This window comes from Hermetia illucens, chromosome 1, assembly GCF_905115235.1.
Source record: "Hermetia illucens chromosome 1, iHerIll2.2.curated.20191125, whole genome shotgun sequence".
Lineage (NCBI taxonomy): Eukaryota > Metazoa > Arthropoda > Insecta > Diptera > Stratiomyidae > Hermetia > Hermetia illucens.
Genome location: NC_051849.1, coordinates 162,202,426 through 162,218,222, shown reverse-complemented (window position 1 = coordinate 162,218,222; position 15,797 = coordinate 162,202,426). Strand labels below are relative to the sequence as shown.

Below are 15,797 nucleotides of genomic sequence, written 5' to 3'. Positions count from 1 at the left end.
TCAGTCAGATTTGCTTTCTTATTCCAAGTAAGATAGATACGGCGTCAAGTGTCACAACTTTTGCGTTGGATCTTTAGATTTACTGATTTGTTTTCAAGGAAACGTTTTGTCCACAATTAGCAATTTCCTCGTCTGGTAACGGGTATTGTTGCACTATTGACTTATAGGATTTTATTTGATGTTTTTTGAAAAGTCTTACATAGATAAACGATTTGTTGCCTTTGTTATTTAGAGTTTTGGAACATGTTACAATCTATCTAGACTTTCTGCTCCTGCAAACCACAATTTTATGTCTCCTTGCAAACGGATCGTTTGTTGTGGCTAGAGGTTTCCTCTATTTATGAAAGCAAAGCTGATAATAGATGACCTTATAGTGGTATTGTGACTGGTATTCCTAGAAAACTAAGCATCATCGTCGACGGGCCCTGACCTCCTGGAATTATCTCGGTCACGTGACGTCCTCCAACCTTGGAAGCCTAGTAGTCGCTCGATGTCCGTATGTATTGTACTCTTACACCGTGCTCTCGTTCTTTCTCGTAGTCTTTTTGCTAAAATTACTCTTTCTTAGAAAATCCTGAGTATAATGCTGGCTCTTTCTGGGAAAATCTTGAGTTCCTTCGTCTTCTGAGTTCTTTGGTTGGATGTAATTTATGTTTATTTAAATTAAACTCGCTTCGTTTCAGAGAAAATACGGAGTACTTTGGGTTTCATGTAATTTTATTTTATTATTTCGATGAACAAGACTTTTCTCTACTCTAAAACTGACATTCCACAAAAATAAACAATTCATTTTTTTCCTAAATTTGTCATTTTTATCATGGCCTGCTCTGCCACGGAGAACACCGATGGTGGCCACTGTCAATCGAATAAATTTCGAATGTTGTTAACCCCGCTGCGCCACATCACTCCGCCCCCAAATGAAACCTAGGGGTTTCAGCGACCGACTTCAGAACTGCGTTCCCCATCATACGGCGAAGCGAACGTGACGTTGATTTGGGGCGCAAATGGGCTTCAGCCTGGATAAGGAGACCGCCTTTTTCTGTCCCCCGATGGGGGACGAGACGGGCCTTTTTATGGAGGCTGTAGTGGCTTCCGGACGGCATGCGTCCTGACCAGGACGTGCGTGCACGTGTCCAGCTCCCTGGGCGTGCAGGCAGGTGCGGACGAGTGTCGTGTGGGAGCTGTGACTTTCATGTGGCGAAGGTTGTCTTTCAGCAGGCACAGCAATCCCGAATCTGTCAGACCCGATTTCTATACCAGCTCCGCCGGGCTGGTAGCAAATTCCTCTCGGCGGGTTGTTCGTAGGCCGAGTAGGACTTGAGTCCAGGATGGATTGTCGCGGGCCATAATGACAGCTTCCAGCGTCTGGTGCCAACGTTCTAGCATTCCATTGGATTGCGGGTGGTATGCCGTAGTTCGCTGGCGTTTGAAACCAAGGAGTTTGCCTAACTCAGAGAGAAAAATGGACTCAAATTGCATTCCCTGGTCAGTGATGACCACTGCAGGGACGCCAAAGCGAGGTATCCACTCTCGGCAGAGGGCTTCGGTACAAGATTGCGCCGTAATGTCCTCCAGAGGTATTGCCTCAGGCTACCCCATAAATCTGTCGATGATTGTAAGGCAATACTTGTAACCGTGCGAGTTTCGCAAAGGTACTACTATGTGGAGGTGTCTGGTGTGGAACCGCTTGGTAGTGCAAGGGAATGAGCCCATTTCTTTCCTTACATGCCTGGTGGTTTTACACTTCTGGTATGCGATGCACTCTCTGGCCCAGGAGTTGACATCCTTGTTCATGGAGGGCCAGAAGTATTTCTCGGTGACTAGCCGATTTGTTGTCCTGATGCCTGGATGCGCTAAGTCGTGAACCGCGTGGAACACTTCCTTGCGAAATGTGGCCGGAATGTATGGCCGGGGTCCCTTTCCGAGGCTTCGCAGCATAGAAAGAGGTTCGAGCCGAAGATGGGCAACTCCCGAAATTTGTATTTGAGGTTGGATTTGAGGCTCTGAAGTACTGCGTCATCTTCCTGCGTCTTGGCAATAGCCGAGAAGTCGAGTGAGGCGAGGATATTAACCTCGAAGACACGTCACAAAGCAACAGCAATTATGTTGTCCTTGCCGGACACGTGCTGGATGTCTGACGTAAACTGGCTTATAAAGCGCAGGTGTCGAAGCTGACGAGGGGACGCTTTCTCGGGCTTTTGTTTCAAAACATATGTGAGAGGCTTATGGCCCGTGAACACTGTGAACGGCCTGCCTTCAAGGGAGAAGCGAAAGTACTTAATGCTCAAGTACGCGGCGAGCCGAGGAATCTCACCTGTGCCTGGAGGAACTTGCATTTTTCAACGTTTAGGACTAAAACGGCCTCAAGGAGACGTTGAAAAATGCACTCGAGATGGGCTAAGTGCGCAGACTCTGAGGAAGAAGCGACCAAAACATCATCCAAATATACGAAATAGAAGTCGAAGTTTCGCAGGACCGAGTCGATGAACCTTTGAAAGGTTTGCGCCGCATTGCACAACCCGAAAGTCATCCGTGTGAACTCGAAGATTCCAAAGGGTGTGCGTATTGCCGTCTTTGGAATGTCTTCTGGAGCTACAGGGATTTGGTGATATGCCTTGGTTAAATCCAAGGTCGAAAAAATGCGGCAGTTTGCGAGATGATGCGCAAAGTCGTGGATGAGAGGAATTGGATATCGTTCTGGAACAGTCTGCGCGTTTAGCCTTCTGTAATCCCTACATGGGCGCCATTCGCCGTTTGGCTTAGAGACCATGTGGAGTGGGGAAGACCAACAGCTGTCCGAAGGTCTGCTGATACCCTGTTGCATAAGTTGTTCAAACTCTTTCCGTGCAATAACCAGCTTCTGGGGTGGTAGGGAACGCACCTTCGAGAAGATAGAGGAACCAGTAGTGTTAACGTGGTGCTGTTCATTGTGCTTCACTAGTTTAGAGAGACTACATTCGGTAGTAATCTGGCTGAATTTTTGGAGGAGTGTCCGAACACGAGAGTTAGTAATGTCCTTCAAAAGTACGAAAATATTGTTACTTGGCTGTGATGCCATTTGGCCTGACGAATTAAGGTTGGTCTTGGGTCTATAAGAGACTTATTTTGCAAGTCCACCAGCAACCCATAGTGATACAAGAAGTCTGCGCCTACAATGGGGAAGTTGAGATCTGGCAGAAAGAACCGTCACGAAAACGTCCACTTGCCTATACCCGTAGGTGTTAATTCGTGAGGAATTTGGTGCCGCCAGTTTCAATGGTTGAGGAAATAGTCAATGTTGCCGGGGTACGGGAAGAAATAAATTTCGAATATTGTTAACTCCGCTGCGCCACAGTCTCGCTCCTTTGACACGTCGTTCATTCTAAGGGCTAACCTTTTTAAGCATGCGATCGCCGCTCATTTGTTGGACATGCCCTGCGAATTTCGAGACTTCTAGCTCATTGTGCAGTTCATATAACTCATGGTTGTACCGGATGCGCGATTCATCACGGTCGCGATTGCTCCGAAAATTCGCCGAAGGCCTTCCTTTCGAATGTGTTTAGCAAATTTTCGGAGGCTTGTTTTAGGGTCCAGGTTTCGCACCCATAGCATAGCACTGGTCGTATCATGGTTTTGTGTACGCAGAGCTTCGTGTTTCCGTGCACATGCTTCGATATCAGCTGTATCCGTCGCTTGTTCAAATAGCATATTCGAGTACTAGGTTGAAAAGCGTCGACGTCAGTTCGTCGTCCTGTTCTGGATCTTGACCTCTGAGATGGAGTTGGTCATAGTCATCTTCGTCAGTCGTAGCTGGTATACCAAATTACAGCATTATGTTGTATAGTACTCCGCGATATATATGTCGTATGTCTGGTTGAAGTCGACAAAGATATGGTACATGTCATCGTTATATTACCAGCACTGGATTGTTTAACGGTAAAAAGCTGGTCGGTTGGGGAGCGACCTGGCTAGAAACCGCCTTGGTACTAGCCATTCGGCATATGGTCTTATTCTATTTTCGGAATTTTCGTCAGTATTTTAGAGGACGAACAGACTAGTGAAATGTCTCTGTAGTTTTAACAAAAAACTGAGCATATCCATCTTTATGTTCAGTTAGCTAACTTCTGCTAGGGCTAACCAGTTTAACAGATATTTATGCTTTATGGAATATAATGTGTCGATGTGGTTTCCATAATTTTTCGAAAAACTTGAGCTTGAACTGGAGAAAGTAAGCATTTTGGAAGCCATTGATATCGATGTCGAGGATAGCACACACATTCCATGAAAGCAACTACATTTTCTCTTGGATTGGAATAAATTTACCCAATAGAAACAACTTTGACCTATTATAACTTCGCCAGAAATAGTAGGATTTTCGACAAATCCTCCAGTATCATACTTTATGATATAGCTATATTGTTACTACTTGCAATTCTTGGTTCTTGGAAAAGGATGAAGACGTTCCACATATCCGGAGTATTACCTTTTCCATAAGCAGCTTTCTTGTCTCTCTCTCTTATTTTGCTACAGATCGCCAACAGCGCGTCGCTGTTACATTCGTATGCCCCTGAAATATGTCAGTGCATCTCCTTCGCTAGCCCCTGAATGATTTTCAACAAGAGATTAGGACACATGATCTGTGGCGATGACTTGCCTTTAAGCCGGTCCATCACAATTCTATGATATATTCGCTTACATTTCTTTTCAAGCAGGTCTCCTTAAACCATTCTTTCTTGCTCCGTTGGATGGCAAGTTTGAGGGTTTTGCGGGCTTCTTTGTAGGCATGGTCCTTTGGTCCCTGATTCATCCTATCTATCGCGCTCTGAGCTGTTCGTTTGACTCGATGCAAGCTGCTCGAAGGCTGGGCAATTCACTGTTTCGCCATTAGTTGGAACTTCTACTGGGGAATGAGCATCTCTTAGTCATGGACGCGTCACATATTCCGTAGGACTATCTACGTTAGTGGATTGATCGAGCTACACTTCCAAGAAGTTTTTCTCATCCTTTATTTTTGCAGACCATTCTGATGCCCTTAAGGGCTCGAAGGCTGGGCAATTCACTGTTCCGCCATTAGTTGGAACTTCTACTGGGGAATGAGAATCTCTTAGTCATGGACGGGTCACATGCCTTGGCGATGTATTATGTCACATGGAGAGCTCTTTCCGTAAGACTATCTACCTTAGTGGGTTGATCTAGCTACGCTTCCAAGAAGTTTTCCTCATCCTTGTTTTTGCAGACCAGTCGGATGCTCTTATCGGCTTTGGGTATGCTATTTCCCGTCATGTGGCTCTCTCCTTAGCTCAAAGATGATTGCTTGGTGATCGCCGTGGGTGTAGTCTTTGCTAACTTGTCAGAACAGACCACGTACCATTGCAGGGCTGACAAAGGTCAGGTATACGATTGAGGAAGATCACACTTTACAAAACGTGCTTGCATCACCTTCGTTGGCCAGAGCTATATCCAACTGCGCAAAAGCGTCTAATAGACTTCGGCTCCTTGCGCTACAGCTTCCCTATTCATGGGCCCGAGCATTGAAATCACCCGCAATCACCTTTGAACTTCGTCCGCTTGCATCGAAAACAAGCTTGCCTAACATGTCTTCAAATTCAAACAATGTGAGAGTTGGGGGGGGGGGGGCGTAGCAGCTCTACGCGTACACACCACTTATTTTCGCCCACACGAAATCACTAACCTATTGACTCATGAAGCAATATACAGTTTGGCGACGGCACGCCCATATCGTCACTCCATTGCTGTCGCGGTTTCTGTAGGGTTCGTTAATAATGCGAATTGCCATCTTAGATTCATTGAGGAGCCTGCTCCTGAACGACCCTCCAATAATTAAGGTTTATTTGGATTAAACTCGTTATTGCATTCCGGTATAATGTTGGTTACCCGCACAATCGACATATGGGGTCCTTATTGTACTTGTTAATAACTCGCTCAGACGGCGGACAATCCATTCTATTCGAACCTTGCTGCTTCCACTAGCAGTCGCATGAAAAGCAAATTCTCCGAGACAGGGCTCTGCTCTCTACGAACCTTGTCCGGACTACTTAGGTCAATTTCTTGGTCTTGGAGCACCCCCTGTGGTACCGCTTTAGTCGGGCAGCGATTTCCTTTCAACTCATCATTTTTTACCTTATTATTGGTATTCTTACGCTCGCTCGAACAGCTCATTCTGCAACTGTAATTCACTTGTAGCATTAGATGCCACGGCGGCCAAGTAATTCACCACCGAGGTTATGCGGTCGACGAATATCAATTGTGGAGAACTCTTTCCTCACTCCTTAAAGCCGCCGGTATTGGGGTTCCGAGCCCCTGCACAGTATGTTTCCTTCTTCCTTCTTATTGCATGTTGGTGTGCTTGCCCTAGCCATTTTGGTCCATGCACCAGAGATGACAAACATGTGCCCATGCACAATCAGGAAAGAAAGTACATGAACACATATTTATACATTAATAGGTACGCTTCTATTGCTTCGGAACATCGGAGGTATGGGACTGATTGACGTGGCGGCACAACATCAAGGACTCATTGCATAGACCAGATATTCCCAGGCGCTATCCATCTCCAGCAACTCAGATAATTCAACCTCAAATCAATTGTGAGATTGGGTCTCGACTGTGTGCTGATATTACTTGTGTATTGTGGTGCATTTGCGGTTGTTAGATTGCACGTTCAAAATATTAGCTTTCATGTTATTGGTTTGAGTGAGCGAAAGATCCACCATGGAAAATTCGTCCGAAACGTTGGCGTGACTCACTTACGCATGACATTACTAGGCTGACTCAAATCGGCACTGGCACCGCCATCAGACGGGGTAAAAAGAGGTGTAAATTTACCGGAACAATACCATCCTCAGTAAAAAAAACCCTCAGTTGAAATTCTGTCATATGCAGTCGGATGTGTTTTCAATTTGACGTACGGGAGGAACCAGCAGATTTTTTTCAGATCACTCAATGAATCCTAACAGAGCAATCATCCAGACAGTAGAGTTTGCAGTAACGGAAACAAAAGAATATTGGGGTGAAATTTGAGGGTCACCTTCCCAGTATGCTGAGTGGATTACCACCGATGGCCTCCGCCATGCCGAGTATGAATTTTACGGATGTCACCGAAGGAAAGGTTTGACGAGCCATAAACAGCTCAAAGAACTGGAAGGATCCTGGCCTGGATGGGGCACAAAACCAATTACTTGTGAAAGGGTCAATGGCACCTCGAAAGCAATAACATTCTGTCCGAGGAGCAGAAGGGCTGCTAAGTTGGATCATAGGGTTGGAAAAAGCAACTAATTATCGACTCGCTAATTGTAGGACAGGCAATTAGAGGCCAAAGAAATTTTTTTACTTACTATATCGATTACGCCAAGGGTTTCGACCTGACTAATCGATGTCTTACATCGGTATCGCATTCATCCTAAACTAATAAAACTTTTAGGGACAATCATGAAGAGGTGGCATGCCACCTTGTGAGTACATTTATCTGAGGGTACTAACACCTCAGAGTCCATCCGAATACGGGTAGGCATTTTCGAGGAGGGTTCCAAAGAATCACTTTTCATGACTATTTAATAATGCTGATACGGTAAGTTGTAAACTAGTACTGATAACCATTTCAGAAATCTGTTGCAAATAGTAGACATGTTCAGCAATGATATTCGAATGAAAGTGATGAATCCAAGTCATCCGTAAAGTTCGTCACGGGTCACACGCCGGAGGTGGAATTGGTACACATCCAAGCTATGATCGAGAAAGACTTTTACAAGTACCGAAGAAATCTGCAAAGAACTCATGCTCGAGTTGGTGACCTGAAGTATGCTCTACTGTCCGAATTCCTGTCTAGTGTGAAGGTGATGCTGAAATCGCATCTCTCGGGCAGGAATAAAGTAAGCGCACCGAATTCGTTCGCTGCCCCTTCACTGCCGTGTGTATGCGGAATATTACCGTGGACGAAAATCGATCCGGAAAAGGTCCAGCAGCAGATACCGATCACTATTTCCCATTTCCGAATGCATCATCCAAATTCTGTCGTGGAGTGGATGAATCGTAGCACAACACCAAGTTGACCCGCTAGACGCTTATTTTTACAGCAAAGAGGAGGCGAGGGGGTGGACAAGGATCAGTACAGTATCGACGAAATTGTCGCTCAAGAAGATGAAATGGAAACGTGAAAATGATCGAAATTGATAAATGCAACTTGATCTGAGACATTGGTCGCATTAAATGCTGACACTCGTAACTTCTTTCTAAAATGGGGAAGGTGTTATCCCATAATTTGACTGGTTGGGTCAGAGAATATTTCCTATTTTGTTCTTAAATTCACTTTTTAGTCCTCGATCGCATCTTAGGAAAGGGTGGTGACTCCATCGATTTTGAGCCTACGATACAAATAGCAATGCGGCTTCCGCCAATAAGCTGGTCTTAAATAAAAAAGTAAACGATTAATATCTATCGGGACCTGTTTGATTCGCGGACGCACATCGGGTGATTATTCCGAGAGAAATATAGTCTCAAGATAGTCCTCATCGATTCAGTTGTTATCATCTACCTGTGATTTTTGTAGTGTTTGTTAAAACTTCCTTGTTTTTCCCATACGCTATCTTATTTGCATGGGAAATCAGATTTACGTACGTAATAATCCAACCAATTACTCCATCTGTTCACGCAAAATTGAGAAGAAATGGTGTTTTTATCCAACAAGAATGGAAGAAAAGATAAATTCCAAATAGAAAAACATATTTACCATACGCCCTCAAGTGGCCTGCAGGATATATGTAGATACAACCGCAATTCAGAGGAAAGTAGCGGAAACTCATAATGGGTCTACTAAAATAGAATATATAACCTCGTCCAAGCTTTTATTCTTTTCAGGAGCTTGGAGCAAATATTGACCACATCATTCTCCTTCATTCATGACTTCTCTGGCAGCAAGTTGAGTTGAATCGCATAAACATAGTAGTTTTATCTATACATATATGCAAATATTTGTGGGTATGTTTAGACGACAAATACTCTGGCCAACACTTAACTTTTAAAGTGAATTATGTATAATTTTGCAGAACGTCGTTTATCTGCATGTGCTATAAATTCTATTTGATTCTATATATGTGTGTACATAAATTCTGTTGTTTACATATAAAATTTGAATATCTAACCACAGTTAGATCTTATTGTTGGGTGTACACATCCTAATTTTATAGTAGAGAGGATCTAGTGACCCAAATCTTTGAAGTCTGCCTTCTCATATGACTCGACGCCATTCGCCGCCTGTGCAAGATTTACAATTCAAACAAGTCGGAATACCGGAAGCTCGCGCTTCGGGTATAAAGGTTTTGTGTTCATCTTATGTAAGAGACGCACATTTCTCTGTCCGTATATAGCTACAAATCCAACATAATCCTTCATATTTTTCCAAACTACGAGAAATACGTACATATTAGAGCCATAGATATCACGCTCACCCTAAACAAACAAACTGCCTATTACCTGCTGTACACATATATGCACGTATCTAAATTTATCGTACCCATATTTCCGATTTACGTCTTATATCTATCTGAATTAGGCACTAGCCGCAAAGTTCATTAGCACGCATATATTATATACCTACATATATACATGTCTGGTTGACAAATAACTAAAAAACTAAAACAAAATAATTGTCTGCGACCCAATTCATAAGAATTCATTTCGTTGTGGTATTGACGAATTGATATGTGATGATGACGTCATGCGGGTTGTAGAGTGCACGAAATTCACAAAAAATTGTAAAGTTTCACCCCCAATAACTTTGTTAATAATAGTTGGATTTTCTTCAAACTTGACCAAACTGTGTATTATATTCTTCGTTATACTCATGCCAAATTTTGTATTTCTGGGATGAACATAAGGGGGGGTGCCGGGTAAATTTCTAAAATGTGGAAATATACTATTATTAACTTTATTTGTTCAGATATCGGAACCGGATATATTTTGAGGCCTAGATTTCGTAGAAATGCACCACTGTGATTTTTTCCAGATTTTTCGGTTGGATAGGTTCTGAGAACGAGACCTGTTACACTTTTTGTGGGTCATATTTTCAACCCTTACTCCCCTATGTTTCATCTAATATCAAATATTGAACCAGATTCGGAAAGTACTAATTGAGACCTTTCATTTGATACCCTACTTGGCTACATTCTGTGAAAAAAAAATTTGCACCCTCCATTCACATGTACGGAGAGCCCCCCCTTAAACTTAACGCAAGATGGCGCCACTTACTGCATGTAAAGGGATCGCCAGATTACATACTCTCACCAATTTTCGTGACAATCGGTCTAGCCGTTTCCGAATAAATCGGGTGTGACAGACAGACAGACAGACAGACAGACAGACAGACAGACAGACAGACAGACAGACGGACAGACAGACACCGTCACCATAAGGTTTTGTTTCACACAAAACCTTAAAAATCGAGTTTCATAATGCCAGTTCAAGATATAAGATTTTGTCCTTAAAGGATTAAATACATACATAGATGAAACTATATTTTACATTATATATACACATAATTGATACGACTATATGCTTCGAATTCCAACGGAAGCCTGAGTGAGCGGTATTTCGATAGCCAGCACCTACCCCATAACCATATTTCCATTCCAACCATGAATTTCAAATTATCCTCTGTATGTGATTAAAATATAGCATGTAAAAGATATAAAGATACTTACCAGCAAGCAATCCATAGAAGGCAGCAAAAATTGTTGCAAAAACAGCTGTGGGCCCGTTGGTTTCATTACACGCAATCAAGTACACAAGGATGACGGTACCTAAAGCCCACCGGCCCCCAGATCCCGTGGGCACCGTTTCAAATAACCTAAAGTGCGGCCAGCAATAGCTGAATTAATTCCTTTTCATGCTATGATTCGCTCAGGTGGGAGTGGACTGAGTTGCAGGCATTTTATATGATAACAACAACCGACGAAAGCATGAATAATTGAAGTTTTTGGTTTTTAAAACAACAAAAAAAAAGATTTCATGTGAAGGGACCGGGTTTTATCATGGATCTATGTTGAAATATCCCTGCATAATTGGAGCTTTACATACATACATTGTGTTTCTAGCTGAATACAACATGCCTACATGTATTGTGACATAATCGCTTTTAAATTGGAAATTACGTCATTCATTTGGGCCAATCCTAATAGCAATTAAAGAACGGCTCTAAAAGAAAAACTAATTGGAACGCGGAAGCTTGGGGCTTTAGGTATGAAAGGATTTGATGTCGTAATTAAAAAAGTGCGGACATTCGACCGTTCCCTCTGCACGTAGCTATGTAGAAATTCAATTGTGCAGTATTTTGCAAGACTAGATTAAAAGTCGAGTTCTTTCTGGAAAAGGGTAGAATTAAAATATTGTAGATACAACCAAGTCGAAAATTTAAGGTTTTGCTCATTTCTGGAATATGGCCAATAACTGCACACCCTTTTCATAGACTGCGCCTATGATAGCAGAGCCAGGTTAAAACGACTAAATTGGTAAGACTGACTAGGTGGATCAGCAGGATCACGCTCCAGACCTTTCACCTTCAACACCGGTCTTAAATGAAGCCTTTTTAAATTTGCCTTGATATATATGCGACGCGATTAAAGGGTAGTATAGATGCCAACGTAGACTGGCACCTACGATGGAGCATAAAACCTGGGAAATGCCTGCTGAATCAACACCTCTCTCTATTACCAAACCACATCTCCACCTCCACGTTTTCTCACGTGCGCTACCTGTACAGACCGAATGCTGCTGAGCAGCTAGCCGATACCCTGTCCCAATATAAGGCTGATGTAACAGCGTTGCAAGAGATGCGATGTACAAGGACCGGTTTCCTGGAGAAGAACCGTTACACCATATATTATAGCGGTAATGCAGTAAACCATCTGCTCGGAGTACGTTTCTTAGTCAGCCAAAAAATAAAACCTGCTGTTATCGGCTTTAAAAATATAAGTGAAAGGCTATGCACGCAGCGTTTGCGAGGCAAGTTTAAAAATATAAGCCTCATAAACGTTCACGCCCCTATAGGGGAGACTGCATGGTCGGAGAAGAATATTTTCCACGAGGCAGATGAGCGAACCCTCGAAGCCTGTCCCAAGTATGATATCAAAATCATACTTGGAGATTTCAACAGTCAAGTGGGGAAGGAGCCCCTTTTCAGGCGATATGTTGGCTCCCACGGATACCAATGATAACGGATTGCGCATTATTCAGCTAGCAGTATCACAAGAAATTGTTGTTGGAAGTACCTGGTTTGCGTGGAAAGCATTCCACAAATATACATGGGCCTCTCCAGACGGGACCACTTTCAACCAAATTGAGCACGTGCCGATTGAACGCCGCCACCTCTCAGCCTTGATAAATGTCAGAACATATAGGGGGGCCAACATAGACTCCGACCACTATCTCGTTGGCATGATGCTCCGAGCTTGAATAACGACACTACCTACAATCCCCTCTGACAATCAGGTGAGAGTGAACACTGAAGCTATCCACAACACAGCCCTCCACAACCCCTACAAGAGGGAAATAGATGCTGCAATAGCCGCAGTCATCCTGGAGATGAAGCATCAACAAATGATCTTCACAACCATCTGGAGAACGTTATCATTGATACGGCCACAAAGATACTTAACCCCAGCCGCAAAAGGAGTCAGAACGGCTGGTTTGACGACAATGGGCATATTGGAGCGACGGGTTGAGTACTTTGATGAGCTACTGAACAACCAGAACATCGGTGAGTTGGAGGTCGTGCCAACTGAAGACGACGAACAAATACTGCCACCACTAAGTATAGGAGAAACAGTCAGTGCAATTAATCGGCTAAAAAATCATAAGTCGCCAGGAGCCGATGGAATTACAGCCGAATTGGTTAAATATGGAGGCGACCAGTTATACCATGTGGTTCACCAACTTGTGCTCAAGATATGGGCCAGCGAAGGGAGATATCACACAGTGCAGCAATTATTGAGGTATTACGTTGCTGAGTACCATCTATAAGATATTCTCTTCAATCTTGCTAGGCAGGATAGCCCCATTCGCCCAAAGCATTACTGGCCCATACCAAACAGGCTTCACTCCAGGCAAATCAACAACAGATCAGATTTTCTCTCTGCGGCAAGCGATGGAAAAACTGGTGGAATATGGACACCAGTTGCACCATCTATTCATTGACTTTAAAGTCGCCTATGATAGCATAGCCAGAGTAAAACTGTACACGGCCATGAGAGAATTCGGTATCCCGACGAAATTGATAAGACTGACTAGACTGACCCTGACCAATATGCGGGGCCAGATAAAAGCAGCAGGATCACCCCCAACACCATTCGACATCAACAACGGTGTACGACAAGAGGGTGCTCTATCATGCGTCCTCTTTAACCTGGCCCTCGAGAAAGTGATCCGTGATGCCGAGGTAAATGTAAAAGGTACGATCCTCTTTAAGTCCACCCAACTACTGGCCTATGCAGACGATATCGACATCATGGGAAGAACAACCCGAGGCGGTGCGAGATCTTGGGCTACACATCAATGAAGCAAGACAAAAATATATGGTGGTAATGTCAGCACCGAAAACCAACCAACCAACAACGTCAAACCGCACTGGTCAAACGGGAGAAATAAAGATAGGGGACTACAACTTTGAGACCGTTGATAACTTCTCCTATCTAGAGTCGAAAATCACAACCGCACACAGTTGTTGTCAGCCAACAGAGCCTATTTCAGCTTACAAAAACTGTTCCGCTCGAAACGTCTCACCATAGGGTCAAAGCTCTTACTGTACAAGACTATGATCTTGCCAGTCCTCATGTATTCCTCGGACACTTGGGTTCTTAGCAAGAAGAATTGCAAACTCTTGGCGGCGTTCGAGATAAGAATCCTCCGAAGAATTTTTGGCCCCCTACATGAGGATGGACGATTCCGTAGCCTACACAATGACGAAATCTATGAGCGATACCATGACCGTCCGGTTGTGGATAAAATCCAGTTCAATAGGTTACGGTGGGCGGGTCACTTAATCCGTATGGATGAGGATGATCCCACCCGAAAAGTCTATAAGGGCTATATCTATGGTAGAAAAAGAAGACGAGGTAGACCCTGCCTAAGATGGAGCGATGGCGTAGGTGAGGACCTAGACAGCTTTTAGGGATATCGAAATGGTGGACCTCGTCGCAAAACCGCGATGTCTGGAGTTCCTTATTAGACCGGATACCGGTTGTTGCGCCGTTGATGATGATGATGATAGATGCGAGAAGTACCATCCTCTTTAAGTCGTCTTCAAATTCTAGGCTTTGATGAAAATCTCGAAATCATGTGAAGAATAATGAATGGATCTGATGTGCAAACTGCCTTGATCCAGATCGAGCAAGTGACGATTGGCGCAAGATCTTGGTCTACGCATTAATGAAAGCAAGGTGAAACACAAGGTGATAATGGCAGCGCCACAAAAGAAAGAAACTAGTGGTCAACTGAAAACAATAAAAATAGGAGAACGTAACTTTAGAACCGTGGATAATTTCTCCTATCTGGGGTTGAAAATCGCAATCGATAACAGCTATACGATTCTGCGATTCTTTCAGCTAACAGAGCCTATTTCAGCTTCCAAAAACTGTCGTGCTCGAAAGGTCTCACCATAGGGTCAAAGCTCCTACTATTGAAAACAATGATATTGCCAGTCATCATATATACCTCGGAGGCTTGAGTTTTCAGAAGAATGCCATGACCGCCTGGTTGTTAATAAAAGCCGGCTCAATATATTGCGGTGAGTGGGTCATTTAATCCTTAAGGGTGAGGATGATCCCGCCGGGCAAATCTATAAGGGCAACATTTATGATAGAAAAATAAGACGTGGTCGATCCTACCTGGAATGGAACAACAGCGCAGGTTAGGGTGTCAGACAGCAGTGAGAAATCTCGAATTAGTGAACCGCGGCACAAAACTGGAATGTTTGGAGTTTCTTCCTAAGGCAGTCGGTTGTTGCATTGTACTAATGATGATGGTAAAAGTGTGGGTCACAGACGGACAGACATAAATATAATGATTCGATTTTAATACGGTCCTGTCTTACATAAAACCTTAAAAATTGATGGATAAAATTATGTACCGTTCTGTCCTATGCACATTTAGCTGAGAGTAGCAGCGAGTAGAATCTGTTATGCAATTAGCTAACAAGTTAACATAAAATATCCCAAATGGTTTAGATGCTCTTTTGAGGAAGGGAGGAAATAACAATGTAGAAAACTTAATCTACTTGAGTTAGTAATGAGAGTGGCTATTCAATAACGTTACTCTAACCGTTGAATTTTATCCAGTATTTCAAAGTCCTTAAAAGAGATGAGTCAAAGAAGTTGCACTCTCTTAGAAAGCCAAACGGCGCTTTTACAAGGTACAGAATTCAGTCAGTAACACTCCTCCAGAAGTACACCATCCGAGAGAATAGATGGCAGACATGGGGGAAAGAATTTGCGGTGCTTGCAAATCTTTCAACATAAAGAACCTGGCTTAAATAACATATAGTCTTCTTGTCATCGGTGACGTTTATCATGCTGCCTTGCGCGAAGAGTGAGAAGGGCGTTGATAACACCTGTTTGCCTGGAAGAAAGTCATAAAAAGTAACCACCGCTGTCATTCGAAAGCCCCAAGTCTTCGTCAACACCTGCCTGCGGCTTATCATTGAAGAACGCAGGCTCTGGTATTATTTCAAACAAGGATTTTAGTCGGGACGCACCCCTGTCACCTATGTACGGAGTCATTGGAAGGCAAAAGCGGCAGTGGATATGCCATAC

General features: G+C 43.5%; 1 protein-coding gene across 1 annotated transcript in view; it reads right to left on the bottom strand.

The window, feature by feature from the left end:
- Window positions 1-15,797, bottom strand: part of LOC119646935 (probable cationic amino acid transporter) — an 86,784-nt gene that overhangs the window by 65,704 nt on the left and 5,283 nt on the right. The window contains exon 2 of the mRNA XM_038047626.1: window positions 10,695-10,840. Within this exon, the coding sequence (XP_037903554.1) occupies window positions 10,695-10,840 (146 nt within the window). The remainder of the gene's footprint in view (window positions 1-10,694; window positions 10,841-15,797) is intronic.